The sequence below is a fragment of the Python bivittatus genome, unplaced genomic scaffold (assembly GCF_059951505.1).
Source record: "Python bivittatus isolate LINGU-HERP-01145 unplaced genomic scaffold, Pbiv_v1 ctg000220_np1212, whole genome shotgun sequence".
In the NCBI taxonomy this organism is placed as follows: domain Eukaryota; kingdom Metazoa; phylum Chordata; class Lepidosauria; order Squamata; family Pythonidae; genus Python; species Python bivittatus.
In genome coordinates this window covers 9,901,718-9,914,720 of record NW_028277048.1, presented here as the reverse complement: position 1 = coordinate 9,914,720, position 13,003 = coordinate 9,901,718, and the positions used below count along the sequence as shown (strand labels likewise).

The window sequence follows — 13,003 nt, the reverse complement described above, 5'->3', positions numbered from 1 at the left end:
AACTGCTTATTCGCAGCCTTTCAGTTAGCAAGATATTTGCCCGGGTACTTTAAGCTATTTTATCTTTTGCTGTTTGAGGTAAACACTGTGTTTTATGCATTTTCTAACTTTTGTTATTGTTGTTGTTGTTATTGAGACTTTTATTATATTTGACCCATAAGGATGGACAGTTTAGAAATATTCTAAGCGAATAAATTATAATATAAATATATATAAATATATATATATATTTATCCGCACTCAATCGTTACCGATTCTGCGGCGACTGCCTGCAGTTTTCAAGGCAAGGTGTTTCAGAAGTGGTTTGCCAGGGCCTCCTTCCTAGAGCAGAGCCCAGCTGGGGAGCGCAGGAGGCGGGGTTTCCGTTGCTTCCTGCCTTTTTTGGGCATGCGCGGCTTCCGCGTTGCCAGCAACTTGGTCCCGTCTCCTTTGCAAGGCGCCGCCAGCATTTTTCCTCCCACCGGGGTGAGAGTCCCCATTTATCTACTCACGTAAGTTTTCGAGTTGCTGGGTTGACAGGAGCTGGGGAGGAAGCAGGAGCTCGCTCTGCTGCGCGGAGCTGGGCTCGAACCGCTGAAGTGTCGACCAATTCTGTCATTAAGCCGCTGCACCACCGTATCCCGTCCTAAATAATATTAATAACCTAATATTGATGAGCTATTTGCTCTGGCTGTGGATTGCTAAATTCTCTTAACAGTCACCCCTCCTTCCCTAGACTAATTGTCTTCTTCCTTCCCAGTCCCACCGCAGCTGAATTCCTTTTCTTCCGAATAGCATCAGGGGATCCCTCCTTTATTTGACTTCATTTACTTCTGAATGGCAAGAAACCTTGTCAGTAAGATAGTGCCAAAGGAGAAAAACCAGGGAAGACAGATCGGAAGACAGTCCCAAAGTGAGGCCTGAGGAGTCTGAATAGACCTGACCCTGAAATTGTAGAGACTGACTCTTCTCATCTCCAAATAAGGAATAATAGTGACCTACCCCCCAAGGGGATTGTGAAGGAAAATGCAGCCCCAGATAACAGTGAGGAAGTGGCACTTTGTCAATGTTTGAAAATAAGTCTCTGGTGGCAAGCCCATTTTGAGCTAAGCTGTCCTGAACAGACTGTCTTCTGCGCCCATTCTCAGCTCTGTGGATTATTATCCAACTATTTTCTCTCAACAGACTTCTCATAAATCTCATTCTCCAAGCAAACTCTACTGGGGGATGTTTCTATGGCTCAACGTACTGGAGGTGAGATCCAAAATCAATCTGACCTAAAAGCCCACATTATTAAACATACTGTAGAAAATGTAACACCTAAGCCTCACTTTGCAGGAGCAGGTTCTCTGCACCTCTATGTTGGATCTGGAAGGTATCACTGGATCTTTCTACCTTACCCAAACCTTAATCTAATTAACACCTATGTTAGTAATTAGATACATTATCTTATCAAAGGGGTCACCCACTGCCTGGTAGTAACTTCCTGTTTGGCTTCACCTCTATTGTTCTAAGATCTTGCCTGGAGATATGAAAGGGGGGGGGGGGAAATCCCGAAATTTTAAAGAAAAAATGGGCTTGTTCCTCTCCACACACCCCCTCCCCCAGTTTTGGCTTTCAAAAATTGCAATGATTGGGGGAGAAAAAGTGATGACGTAACACTTAATATTTTCACTTTAAATAATAAATAAATGGTTTGCATGTTTGGAAATTTTCACATAGCAAACAGGGAAATAAATGTGTAAAAGAATAGGGAAGCTTGTTTCAACAGAGGCAACCTTTCCATTTTCAGAACTCCATGAAAATTATGACCTGATAAAAATTAAAGATCATAAGTGTCAAAACTGCTGTTGTGATACTATTGCAGAGTCAGAAAATGACACTATTAGACCATTTTTCATGCAACAAACGTGTATTGTGAGCCCTGGTTCTTCCTCCTCTTTTCTCAGCATTTTCTTTAAAATGGGTGCTTTCTGTTTCATACAGTGGAAGACCAAATCTAGAATGCATAACTTTATTTTATTCTAATATTGATGGTTTCTTTATTTTCAGTGTGCATAATTTGCCTACATGCTTCTCTTAAAAAGGAAAAAATGAATAGTTCAACAACTTGTAGCCCCAAGTGTAACAAGCATTTTAAAACATTAAAAAATATATTAAATCAGTACATTCATAATTATTGCCTGATTAAAAATATATTTTTCATTTTTCATATCAACATACTTTTTCTTTTGTTGTATTAAGCGTTGTTAAGAAAAGGAAAAGAAAAACGTCTGGCAAAAGAAAAATGAGGGAAAAGATGCAAAAAAAGGAAAAATAGAGCACAAAATAGATAAACATATAACAACATACCTTTATACTTTTTGTTAAGTATAAAACTATGTTACACTTTTACAAGAAGACAAGTTACGCGTAACTTTATTAAATTAACAATGACTTAATATTTGTAAAGGTGTTGAAAATTTAATACTGCATGAATTGCAATTTTCCCTAAACTTTATTTTTGTTTGGCGGAAAAAACTGATTTTTCTCATTGCTCCAAAACTTCTGTAAATTACATATCTCTTTAATTCTTCTTCATCATGTGAATTCTTGGGATCACATGGATGAATTCCTTGCAATAAGGGAGGCCTCCAGGATTGTCCTGTTCTGGGAAAGAAATTATGGAATATAAATTAGAAAAAAATGTCAGCAAGCAATTCCAGAACAGCAATGTAACCTCCTGGCTTCTTCCATTAGATATCGAAGTTGCAGTCTAAGGAGGCCAAAAACTCAGCTGTAATAGTGCTGGCCGTAAAAAATGTCCAAGTCCAAAAACTGTATAAAGGAAACTCTTTTATTAACAAAATGGCATATAAATTTAATAATAACTAAATAAACTCAATCTCATAAGAAAAGACATATTCTTTTGTGATCTTCAGTGGGTTTGGTTAGAGTACTGACCTAATAAAGATTTTATATTCATGCTAACAATGCCATTTACCTTTTACAAAGTTTTGTGTAAAGAAAATAATTAAATGCATGAAATCTACTCTATAGTCCAGTGAGAATTAGCTAGCGAAGGATTGGAGAAGCAAGATTCCACCCAGGCTAGCTTATTTTGTTAACAAGTCCCCAGATGATGTAACTTCCAAAGTGCCTGTTGGGGTCTGTGCCTCTGCCTTAATTCTACGTGTCTACAGTAATGAGCTTCTACATATAACCCTCCTTCTCACACTCGCTCTGTTTTCTATGGAGGCTTCCATACGTCCTATAACTTTGGCATAAAGCTGGACATAACAGCTGTGGCCGCAGTTGCCCTTCCTCTGCACAGGAACACAAAGACTTGGTAAGCAAGGGTCTCAGGGAAATTAAAAAGAAAGTGTGGGATCTTTTCGCTTTCTCAAATTATTGGAAGAGGGCACTTCTAAATTTACTATCCCTCTTTTGACACTGTTAACACCCGGTAATTCATTATCCTGATGATGAGTGAATCCTTTGAAATGTTTGTTTGTAAATATATGAGCACATTTCTGTAATTTTGTTTGAAGAATACTTATTCTGGGATTAGAAGATATTCAGATTCCTTCCTTCCTTCCTTCCTTCCTTCCTTCCTTCCTTCCTTCCTTCCTTCCTTCCTTCCTTCCTTCCTTTCTTTCAAGACTTACTGGCTGCCTGTCAGCCAAAACTTCAGAAGTGATTAACAATAAAATTCACATGAAAGGAATAAAATCTCAGCCTCACAATAGGTAAAAGCAGCTGACAGTCTACAAACTGAATCAATATGAGGAATTTAACCAGGTTACATTTTCATTACTGTAGACCATCTGAGGTTTTCCCCATTGTCCTGATAGTCCTTTCTTTCTTCATCTCTCCAATCAGCACATAGTTTGCTATCAAACTGATATGTTTCATCAATATTCTCATTATCTCACCCAATTCCCTCCCTACTTGAGGTACTCCAGCTGGGCACTTCAGCTGGTCAAAAACCTCCAAGTCTTTATCACATAACTTATTTCTTTGTTCCTCCCATCTAATATTCAGAACCAAGGTTTTTTTCATATCTGAAGTGATCATGACTGCCACTGAACTAGCACATGTGATAATTTTGTCTAATGATTTTTTTTAAAAGCCTCTGTAAGATCCAAAGAAGGAAGCTCTTCTATTCTCCGGCAGCAGAATGGATCCCTTTAAAGTCTGAACTAATCTATTATCACTTAAGCTTTAATCTATTATCACATAAGCTTTATCCATGAAAACAATGATCCATGAAAGATTAGAAGACAATAAACTTGTTGAAGAACCAAATTGTTACTAAATCACAGAAATTTTCTCCTTTTGCCTTTAAGAAAGCTGAAAGTCAGAGCAGAGCAGAACACTATCAAAAGAAATTGATTGTTTAACACATTCCAGCCATTTTCCTCTTAAAAGTTATTTTTACCCACTCCCAGATACCTTTCCAGGCAAAGTTTAAAAAGATAAGAATATGGATAAATCTCCTTTGTTCCTCCCTACCTTTTTTGAAAATAAAAAAAGTAAGATCTAAGAATTCAACTCTTCCAGATAAAGCACTCCTTGATCATAAAATAGAGCAATTTCGTGCATGTCTTGGAGGAGTACAGCATTATAGTGAAATTCTATAGAAAGGTATTCTAAGCCCCACTGATCTGAATAGAAATTATTTCTGCCAGAGATCAGCAAATGCAACTCCATAATTATTGGCCATTGGTACTGCTGTCTGGAACTGATAGGAATGGCAGACCAAGCGTCTAGAAAGCATATACAGTATATGAACAGAGAGCAAACTCCACTCCATTCTAGCACTGAAGATCTTACCTAGCCGGGTAACGAAACATTTGCAAGAAAACAACCGACCTCAGAGAACCCCAAGGACTCCACAGTTCAACCCTGAGTTACACATATTCGCTTCTATTGATATACAGTCCTGATATATAGAACTGCAGCCTCAGTTGCCCTTTTCCAGTGGTGTGACAGTTATTGGAATTAGAAATAGTAATTGGAATTAGAAAAACCTAGGACAACCAGATGCAGTATTTAGCTATCCGTCAGTCGATAGACGGAATTCTATAACATTCAGATAACTGGTTAAAGAGCTGTAAAACTGATTATGTAAATGGGTAATATGAATTAAACCTTAACACTTTAAATTTATAATAGATGCATAGATTTTTAATGTAATGTTGTCTTTTGTAAACAGTTGTTCATTGATACGTTTATGGGTTTGAGAAAAAGCAACAGACTTAAAGTCAGGACCACAGAGATCGCAGTGCAGGAAGACGTTATTATACCAAGGTGAATTCTGAAAGCTAGTCAGTTAGGACAGTTAATATCTGAATTAATCCTCAATACAGAACGTCCTACATAACAGCTCCAAGGTGTTACATATGCAATGTACTGCTTAGGGTTACCAAATCTGAGCTACAAAAATCTGGACCATCATGAAATGGTGTCAAAGACTTTCTGCATCTCTTTCTGCCATCTGATGGCCTTCTGGATTTTTGCAGCCCACATCTGTTTGCCTGTGATTGCTGTTGTGCTACACTTTGGGCATATCTTGGCTGGAATGTAAAAATGAACAGAAAGTTCACCAGCCAAATACCCCATGGTGGTTACAAATGCAACAAGGAAGCCTGGAGAGGGATACTCTACTGACAGCCATGCTTCTCCTAGCATTCAACTGATCTTTTCTGTACCAAGCTCAGATCCATGGATAGTGAAAATTACACCACCAGCCACACGGACTTTCTCCTACTTGGCTTGTCCACTCGGCCAGAACAGGAGCCCTTCCTTTTTGTTATCTTCCTCATTCTGTACCTGCTGAATGTGATTGGGAACCTGCTGATCATCCTTTTGATCCACTCTGATGCCCGGCTCCTCCATGCACCCATGTATTTCTTTCTCAGTCACCTCTCCTTTGTAGATATTTGCTTCACCTCAACTACTATTCCCAAGATGCTGCACAATCTTCGCACAGGCTGCAAGACCATTGCTTTCACCAACTGCATGATCCAGATGTATCTCTTCGTGGCCTTTGCTATCTCTGAAAACCTCCTGCTGGGTGCAATGGCTTTGGACCGCTTTATGGCCATCTGCCATCCACTACACTATCCTGTGCTGATGAAACCACTGCAGTGTGGTCTCATGGTATTGGTGGCATGGTTGCTGGCCCACCTTCACTCCCTCTTGCAAACTATATTGATGTCCCGGCTTTCCTTCTGTGGTCATCATGAGATACCTCATTTCTTTTGTGATTTCCAGCCTTTAGTGGTGATGGCCTGCTCTAATAAGAGCCTCAGTGAAATGCTGAGTTTCTTTGCAGGAGGCACAATTACTATTGGCAACGTCATCCTCATTCTTGTCTCCTACATTCGCATTGTCCGAGTTGTGCTTCAGGTGCCTTCCGGCCAAGGTCGAAGCAAGGCCTTCCAAACCTGTGCTTCTCACCTGATTGTTGTGACCCTCTTCTATGGCTCTGCAATTGGGGTCTATTTCCGGCCCCTCTCTTCCTACTCTGGGGACAAGGACAAGGTGGCCACTGTCATGTACGCTGTGGTGACCCCCATGCTCAACCCCTTCATATATAGCCTAAGGAATGCAGACATGAAAGCTGCCCTCCAGAGAGCACTGGCTAAACTAAGAAACTCTTTGGAGAGGCCACAGGCTATCAAAACCTGATAGGAAGGGACCTATCTCATTTGATGCAGTGCCTTACACGTTTAGGGTGCTTTTTGATTCCTAAAGGACATTTTTATTTTTAACACAGTATGCGAGTCTTCATATTTTGTTTTTTAAATGAACATACAGGGTTTATGTTCATCTTCCCCAGCTCAGTGCTCACCAGAATGTTGAACTACAACTCCCATCAAACAGTCAGCCTATCTATGGTGCATATGGGTGATGAGGGCTGTGGTCCAAGCCTTGTAGTGGCTACCTAGCTCAGGAAGCTTGATATAAAGAAACAGGTATACATGGTGGTCTGCGTAAAAACCAGTCCCATTTTTGTTATGAGCTGTAAAATTTGCTAATCCAAAATAAATACTCCTAGTGATTAGATGACAGTTAATCATGCTTTTGGTTCCAGAATTAACAGAACGGACCACTGTAAGAGGCAGCATGGTGTAATGGCTAAACAGTCAGACTAGGACTAGAAAGATCTTCACTCAGCTATGAAGTTCCCTAGATGACTTTGGGCCGGAGACTCTTTCCCAGACTACCTCGCCAATTAGGAGCCAGTTGGTCACCCCTCAGTTGGATTACCATAATGGCCTCTACGTAGGGCTGCCCTTGAAGACCACTCGGGAGCTACAGCTGGTCCAGAATGCAGCAGTGCAGGCAGTGATGGGCATGTTGCAGTATGTGCAGATGTTCCCATTGCTTCACAACCTCCTCTGGTTGCCAGTTGGCTTCTGGATACAATTCAAGGTGCTGGTTACCACCTATAAAGCCCTGCATGGCATAGAGCCTGGTTACTTGAAGGACCACTTGTTTTTAAGTTTCCACCTATCTGGTCAAGTCAGCTAGAGTGGGCACACTCCAGGTCCTGTCAATTAAGCAGTGTCACCTTACAGGACTTAGGAAGCATGCCTTCTTGGTGATGACTCAGAGTCACTATGGAGTCAGGCAGCCTCAAAAGTGAAATAATAAATTAAAATAAAAGAGGAGTGGGGAGGAGGACAATAATCCGAACTCCCACTGCCCACATACTAAAATAATCATTGACTCTTGTGAATTTCTTAGTAAGATTAAGTTTGGATCCAACCCATCATTATAATCAACCTCAAAAATAGAAACATTGGCAACAAAAAAAAATATTTTTTACCATCTTATATTCTTACATTAATCCCAAACTGGTAAGCCAAACATTGTTCTGTACTTCACTCTCTTCTCCAGGGATTGCACTACTTTTAAACTTCTAAGACCCAGCATAAAATTACTGCTATTTTATACTGCTTATCTGTGTTGTTTCCTATTATTATTATTATTAATTTTTTTTTTTTTTTAATCTGCGCTCAGTCGTTACCGACTCTGCAGTGACTGCTTGGACGAGTCCTTGCAGTTTTCAAGGCAATTGTTTCGGAAGTGGTTTGCCAGAGCCTCCTTCCTAGGGCAGAGCCCAGCTGGCGAGCGCAGGAGGCAGGGTTTCCGTTGCTTTGCGCCCTTTTCGGGCGCGCGCGGTTTTTCGCGCTTACCGGCAACTGGTCCCGACTCCTTTTTGCAAGGCACCGCCAGCATTTTTCCTCCCACTGGTGTGAGAGTCCCCATTTATCTACTCACGTGAGTTTTTTTCGAACTGTTGGGTTGACAGGAACTGGGGAGGAAACAGGAGCTCACCCTGCTAACGCGAAGGCTGGGCTCGAACCGCTGAAGCGTCAACCATTTCTGGCCAGCAACTTTCAGCGTCATTAAGTCGCTGCGCCACCGTGTCCCCCTATTATTTTAATAATGTATTTATATTGTTGTTGCAAAGTAGCTGACATGCAGTAAAATAAAGATCAGATACTTTATTATTATTTGGGGGAGTTCAGGCTGAAAAATGACAGACATGTATGTCCTTATTGATCCCTGAGAACACTTACACATTTGAAAAGCAACTTTATTAAGACCAACCCCAAAACTCAAAGTATTATGCAAATGTGATCAGAACTTTGGCTCCAGCCTGGAAAACAATGTTGAAAAGCTTGCAAGGATTGCATCACTTGGAGAAAGGAAGGGTAGCTTAGTCCAGATAAATTCATTGTAGCTTATCCTTGCAAACCCTTAAAGATTAACAATTCAGTCCTATTTTTTAATTTTATTCAGAGGTAAGCCCCATTTGAGCTTAATGAGACACACTCCCAGATAGGCTTGCAACCCACATATTTGGAAAGGAGCCTTCTAGAGCTCGCTCTGCTTATTCAGACTTACCAGCTTTCATGAACTAAACTTACATTGCCCAGTGCCTCAAGTCAAGGTGGGTAACAGTAATATCCATTACAAAGCAGGAAAGTTAAGCCAGTGCCTCCCCATCCATTCTAGGCAGCCTTATTGATCACAGGAGCTCCCATTCACTTCTGGGGATGGGAGATCAGGACCAAACAGCACTCATAACATTCATGCCCCCAGGATATGTATCCACTTTTCTGTTATACACCCATGGAAGATAACACCTTGGCTGAAAGTTCATCATGAAATGCAAGCATTTGAAAGAGCTCCACCTTGAAAAACAGCATTCAAAAAGAACAAAAAAAAAAACTAATGTCACAATTAAATTTATGGGCTATTGCTATTGCAATCCTCTGCATAGGTAGGAAAAAGTGGTGCTGAACTCATGGGTGATTACTTCCGATTGCATAGCATCAGTTTGTAAAGAACACTGAGCCTTAACAAAAGACCTCCAGCTAGTTGAAATAAAAGCTTGAGCTTTTAATTAAAAATGCAAAAATGTTTCAGATAAGTGCTATTTTATCAATTACAATTACAAGTAGAAATTCTGTCAAAGAGAAGAAAAGATGGATCCTGCCTTGGCTTGATTTTTTTTCTTCTCATTCTCAGCTTTACTCTATCTGTCAAAATAATTGTAAAACTTGAAAGTTTTGCTAGCATTATTCGGAAAATTGTTCAAGTCGTACTTCTATGCTCCCCGCTCTTGCTGATGTTTAAAAAAAAAATCAAGGAGAAACCAAATCCATCTTACTTTTAATCATGGTAGAAATATGACCGTTATTTTTGCTTCTGGACGAACAAAAACATTACTGTAGGTTAAAACTGATTGTTGTTTTTTCTTTAAAATAGCAGTCCTATGTTTATATTTTTTATATTTATAAAATTCTTCAGAGTTGAATTATTTCTTCTAATTTATGCTCTCGATTAATTCATTAGCTGTATCATTAGAATCCTTCTCTGGCTCTTCTGCTTGCAAATGAATTGTGTGATTGAGTCTATCTTTCCCACACTGGACAGCAGAAAACTTTATCCCGGGCAGACAAAAAAATGATCTTCCTGTCATTGGGGATGAAATAGGATACAGCGATTTATTTTGATAAATTTTGTTAATTCTGTGGAAGCTGTCATAAAAGCTTTACTTGTTGCATACTGACAAATTCAGCTATATTCTAAGGCCCTGCAACTTTTGCTCTTTACTTCTTTGCCATATCTCATAGCCTATCACCAAGAAGCATCCAAATCAGTTTTAAAAGCTGGAAATGCATGTAAAATCATCTTTGATAGCAAACATTTCAATTTAGCTCAAATGTTGGCATACCTCATAGGAAACAGATTGCGTAACCTAGTGTTGCTATTCTCAATCATTTCCTTTTAAAAATCCTGTAAGATTCTTTAGTTGATTCAGTGTTCTAAGACTTTCTGTACTTAAGAAGAATGGGATCCTCTAAATCTTTTGCTGTAATGGCAATCTTTGACCAAACTCTTCAAAGACATTCTGCAATCGCATCAACCTCTTACCAAAATGAACTTCTGCTTGATGGAACTATAGACGATTTTTTTTTTTAGAGCTGTATTTTGTGACAATTTACCAAACAGCAATAACTGAAGCGGAGGAAAAAAATGTGCACGTTTTGCTCATATCCCTCTGCTTCTGCCAAGATCTCTCCTCTCCTCAAATGGCATGTGCTCAAAGAATTCAATCAACTCCCTATAATTAAAAGCAAGTGATTGTAAGGAAGCTGCTCTAATTGTCCACTTTGTAATGCAAAATTGTGTCAGATTTATGCTTTCCTCTTCCTGTTGGAAGTGTTGAAAAGGCAAGACGCCTTGACAAAGTTCTCATAATGATGGTAAGATCACCTACCTATTCCACTCAGAAAATATCTTCACATAAATACATTTTCTGACACATTCTGCCACTGAGTTCAAAACATATGCGATACAGTGAACACTGGGGCTCATGTGCCTTTTTCTTTACAAAACCAAGTAGCAACACTGAAGCTCCATCATAGCACTGGCCACAGTTCTGGCCCAAAGGAAACTGAAGTAGCGGGGGGAAAAACTGAAAATAGAAGAAAAAGTTTCAGTAACGGTGCAATACATAATAAAGGTAAAAATGATTTCCTCAAAAATATATTCTGCAGCAGTGCAGAAGTATCTCATCAACACTGCAGAACTGTCTTATCTACAGTAAACAGATGCTTTCTTGCTACTGTGCATGGGTAGGGCTGTCAGGCCTCGTCTGCAAAAAGCTGGATGACCACTCGATGGGCGCAAATAGAAATTTCTGGTTGTTCAGGCAGATTATTGAAATGGCCTAACGGTATTGGATATTCTCCTTTAAAGCGAAGACTCCTCATAATATCTTGATTGCTTGAAAGTATCCAAATTAAGGGTGCAAGGTCCTCTCGCATTGCTGCAGCCTAACTTGATTGCAAGAATGTTTCGAAATGGACGATTCTTCTCTGCCCACATGCTGAATGCAGGATACATGGTTTGACAGTAGCATTCATGGCAAAATCGAAGATGAGTGAGAAGTATAAGGCAGCCGCTATAACGGAAAACACACTTTCAGGTTGCAGCGATGGATCCCTTCCATCTATGTTGTTGATGTTGTTTGATTTTTATCCCACCTAGATCGATGGACTAGCAACAACATTGCAAAAGCAGCTAACTCAGGTTTCTTTCTTCACCAGTGCGATCACCACAATCTGTCATACTCTGATAGTCAAGGTACCAAGATAAAATAATTACCAGTGCTTTTCTAGCCTCTTGCATTGACTTCTTTTTGCTTCCCAAACACCTGCCATGTACCTTCAGAATAATTTCCTATCAAGAAAATAATTCTCAAGAACGAAGTAAACCTGGATGGATAAATCTGAGTTTGGATATTCCATTTTCTAAGAAATATTTCCTACCCATAAGGAAGATGATCCTGAATTTAAGATTCCCAAAATGAGAACATTAGACAGGAAAAAAAAATCATCTGCTGTCATCTTCTCTGCATATCTAAGCTGACCTTCCCATATGAATGGTGAATTATTTGCAGCAAAATCTAGTCATCTTTATTGGAGAACATCATTAAAATATTTTAAAAGCAAGTTGCCCCCATATTATGTATGCTGGGAGGACAGGACTGTGCATTAAAATTAGCCATTGGGGGCCTTTTGATTTGCTACAGTGGTTTATTACAATGCCTCATAGATGAAGCTTACTGGATTTCAGACACATGATGGGGGAGTAGAGGTCACTTGGGCACCCCCAGATAGAACTCATTCCAACAGTCCAATTAGCGGATAGGCACAGCACGGATAACCAAATCAAAGTTTTCTAAGTCTCTACTATTAGGAAAGAAGGTAGACATATAGCAGCTTTGAAATTTAAACAAATTAAGCAATATAATACCAAATCTACTTCTGATATATATAAGTAAGTGTAAACAGCTTCTACACTGTTTACTAATCAACAGGATTTTTTCAATCTTCCTCTAAAAAGTTTCAATTTCTTACCAACAGGTGGAGATACAGATCCTTTTTTATGGCATGAAAGACTACAACAGCTATCACAAGACCCAACTACTTCATCCTACCTGCCCAAATTTCAGAACTTGTGATGAATCTGAATTCTATGATGTGGGGAAGCTCCTGGCTTTGCTTGTTTTACATCTGGTTGGTACAAAAGTAAATGCATTTTTAATCTCCTAATTTATTGTTCCGTGATTTTCAGATAGACTCCTACTCCTTAATTTCAGCGGTACAAATTTTATAGTCCTTCTTTAACAAAGCAAAAAAGGACCTTGCTTTCTGTTCCAGTCATATATCTAGATATATCTTATATATCTAGATCTAGATCTATGTTATAGATCTTAACAGCTAACTTAGCCTAGAGACTAATACTTAATTTTCCACCTATTATGTTTCCAAATATTTGGAAGTCATTTTCTACTCTAATGGATCAACAGGCTACAAGAATTCTTCTGTTTCTAAGAATTTTCCAGGCAGCAGATACCATTTCACCCCACTGAGTTCTAGACAAGTGGAAACAGATACATAAGTGCTGCCCTGCAGTAAAGACAACGCTGATTGAGTCAACTTGCAACCAT

At 39.4% G+C, this 13,003-nt stretch overlaps 1 protein-coding gene across 1 annotated transcript; it reads left to right on the top strand.

The window, feature by feature from the left end:
* Window positions 1-5,685: 5,685 nt before the first annotated feature.
* LOC103053218 (olfactory receptor 1L4-like) lies at window positions 5,686-6,654 on the top strand. The gene has a single exon (XM_007430812.2). The coding sequence runs from the start codon at window positions 5,686-5,688 to the stop codon at window positions 6,652-6,654; it is 969 nt and encodes a 322-aa protein (XP_007430874.2).
* The last annotated feature ends 6,349 nt before the right edge of the window (window positions 6,655-13,003 follow it).

What these genes read in the sequence shown, in the direction of transcription:
- LOC103053218 (XM_007430812.2), top strand. Translation starts at nt 5,686, where the DNA reads ATGGATAGTGAAAATTACACCACCAGCCACACGGACTTTCTCCTACTT.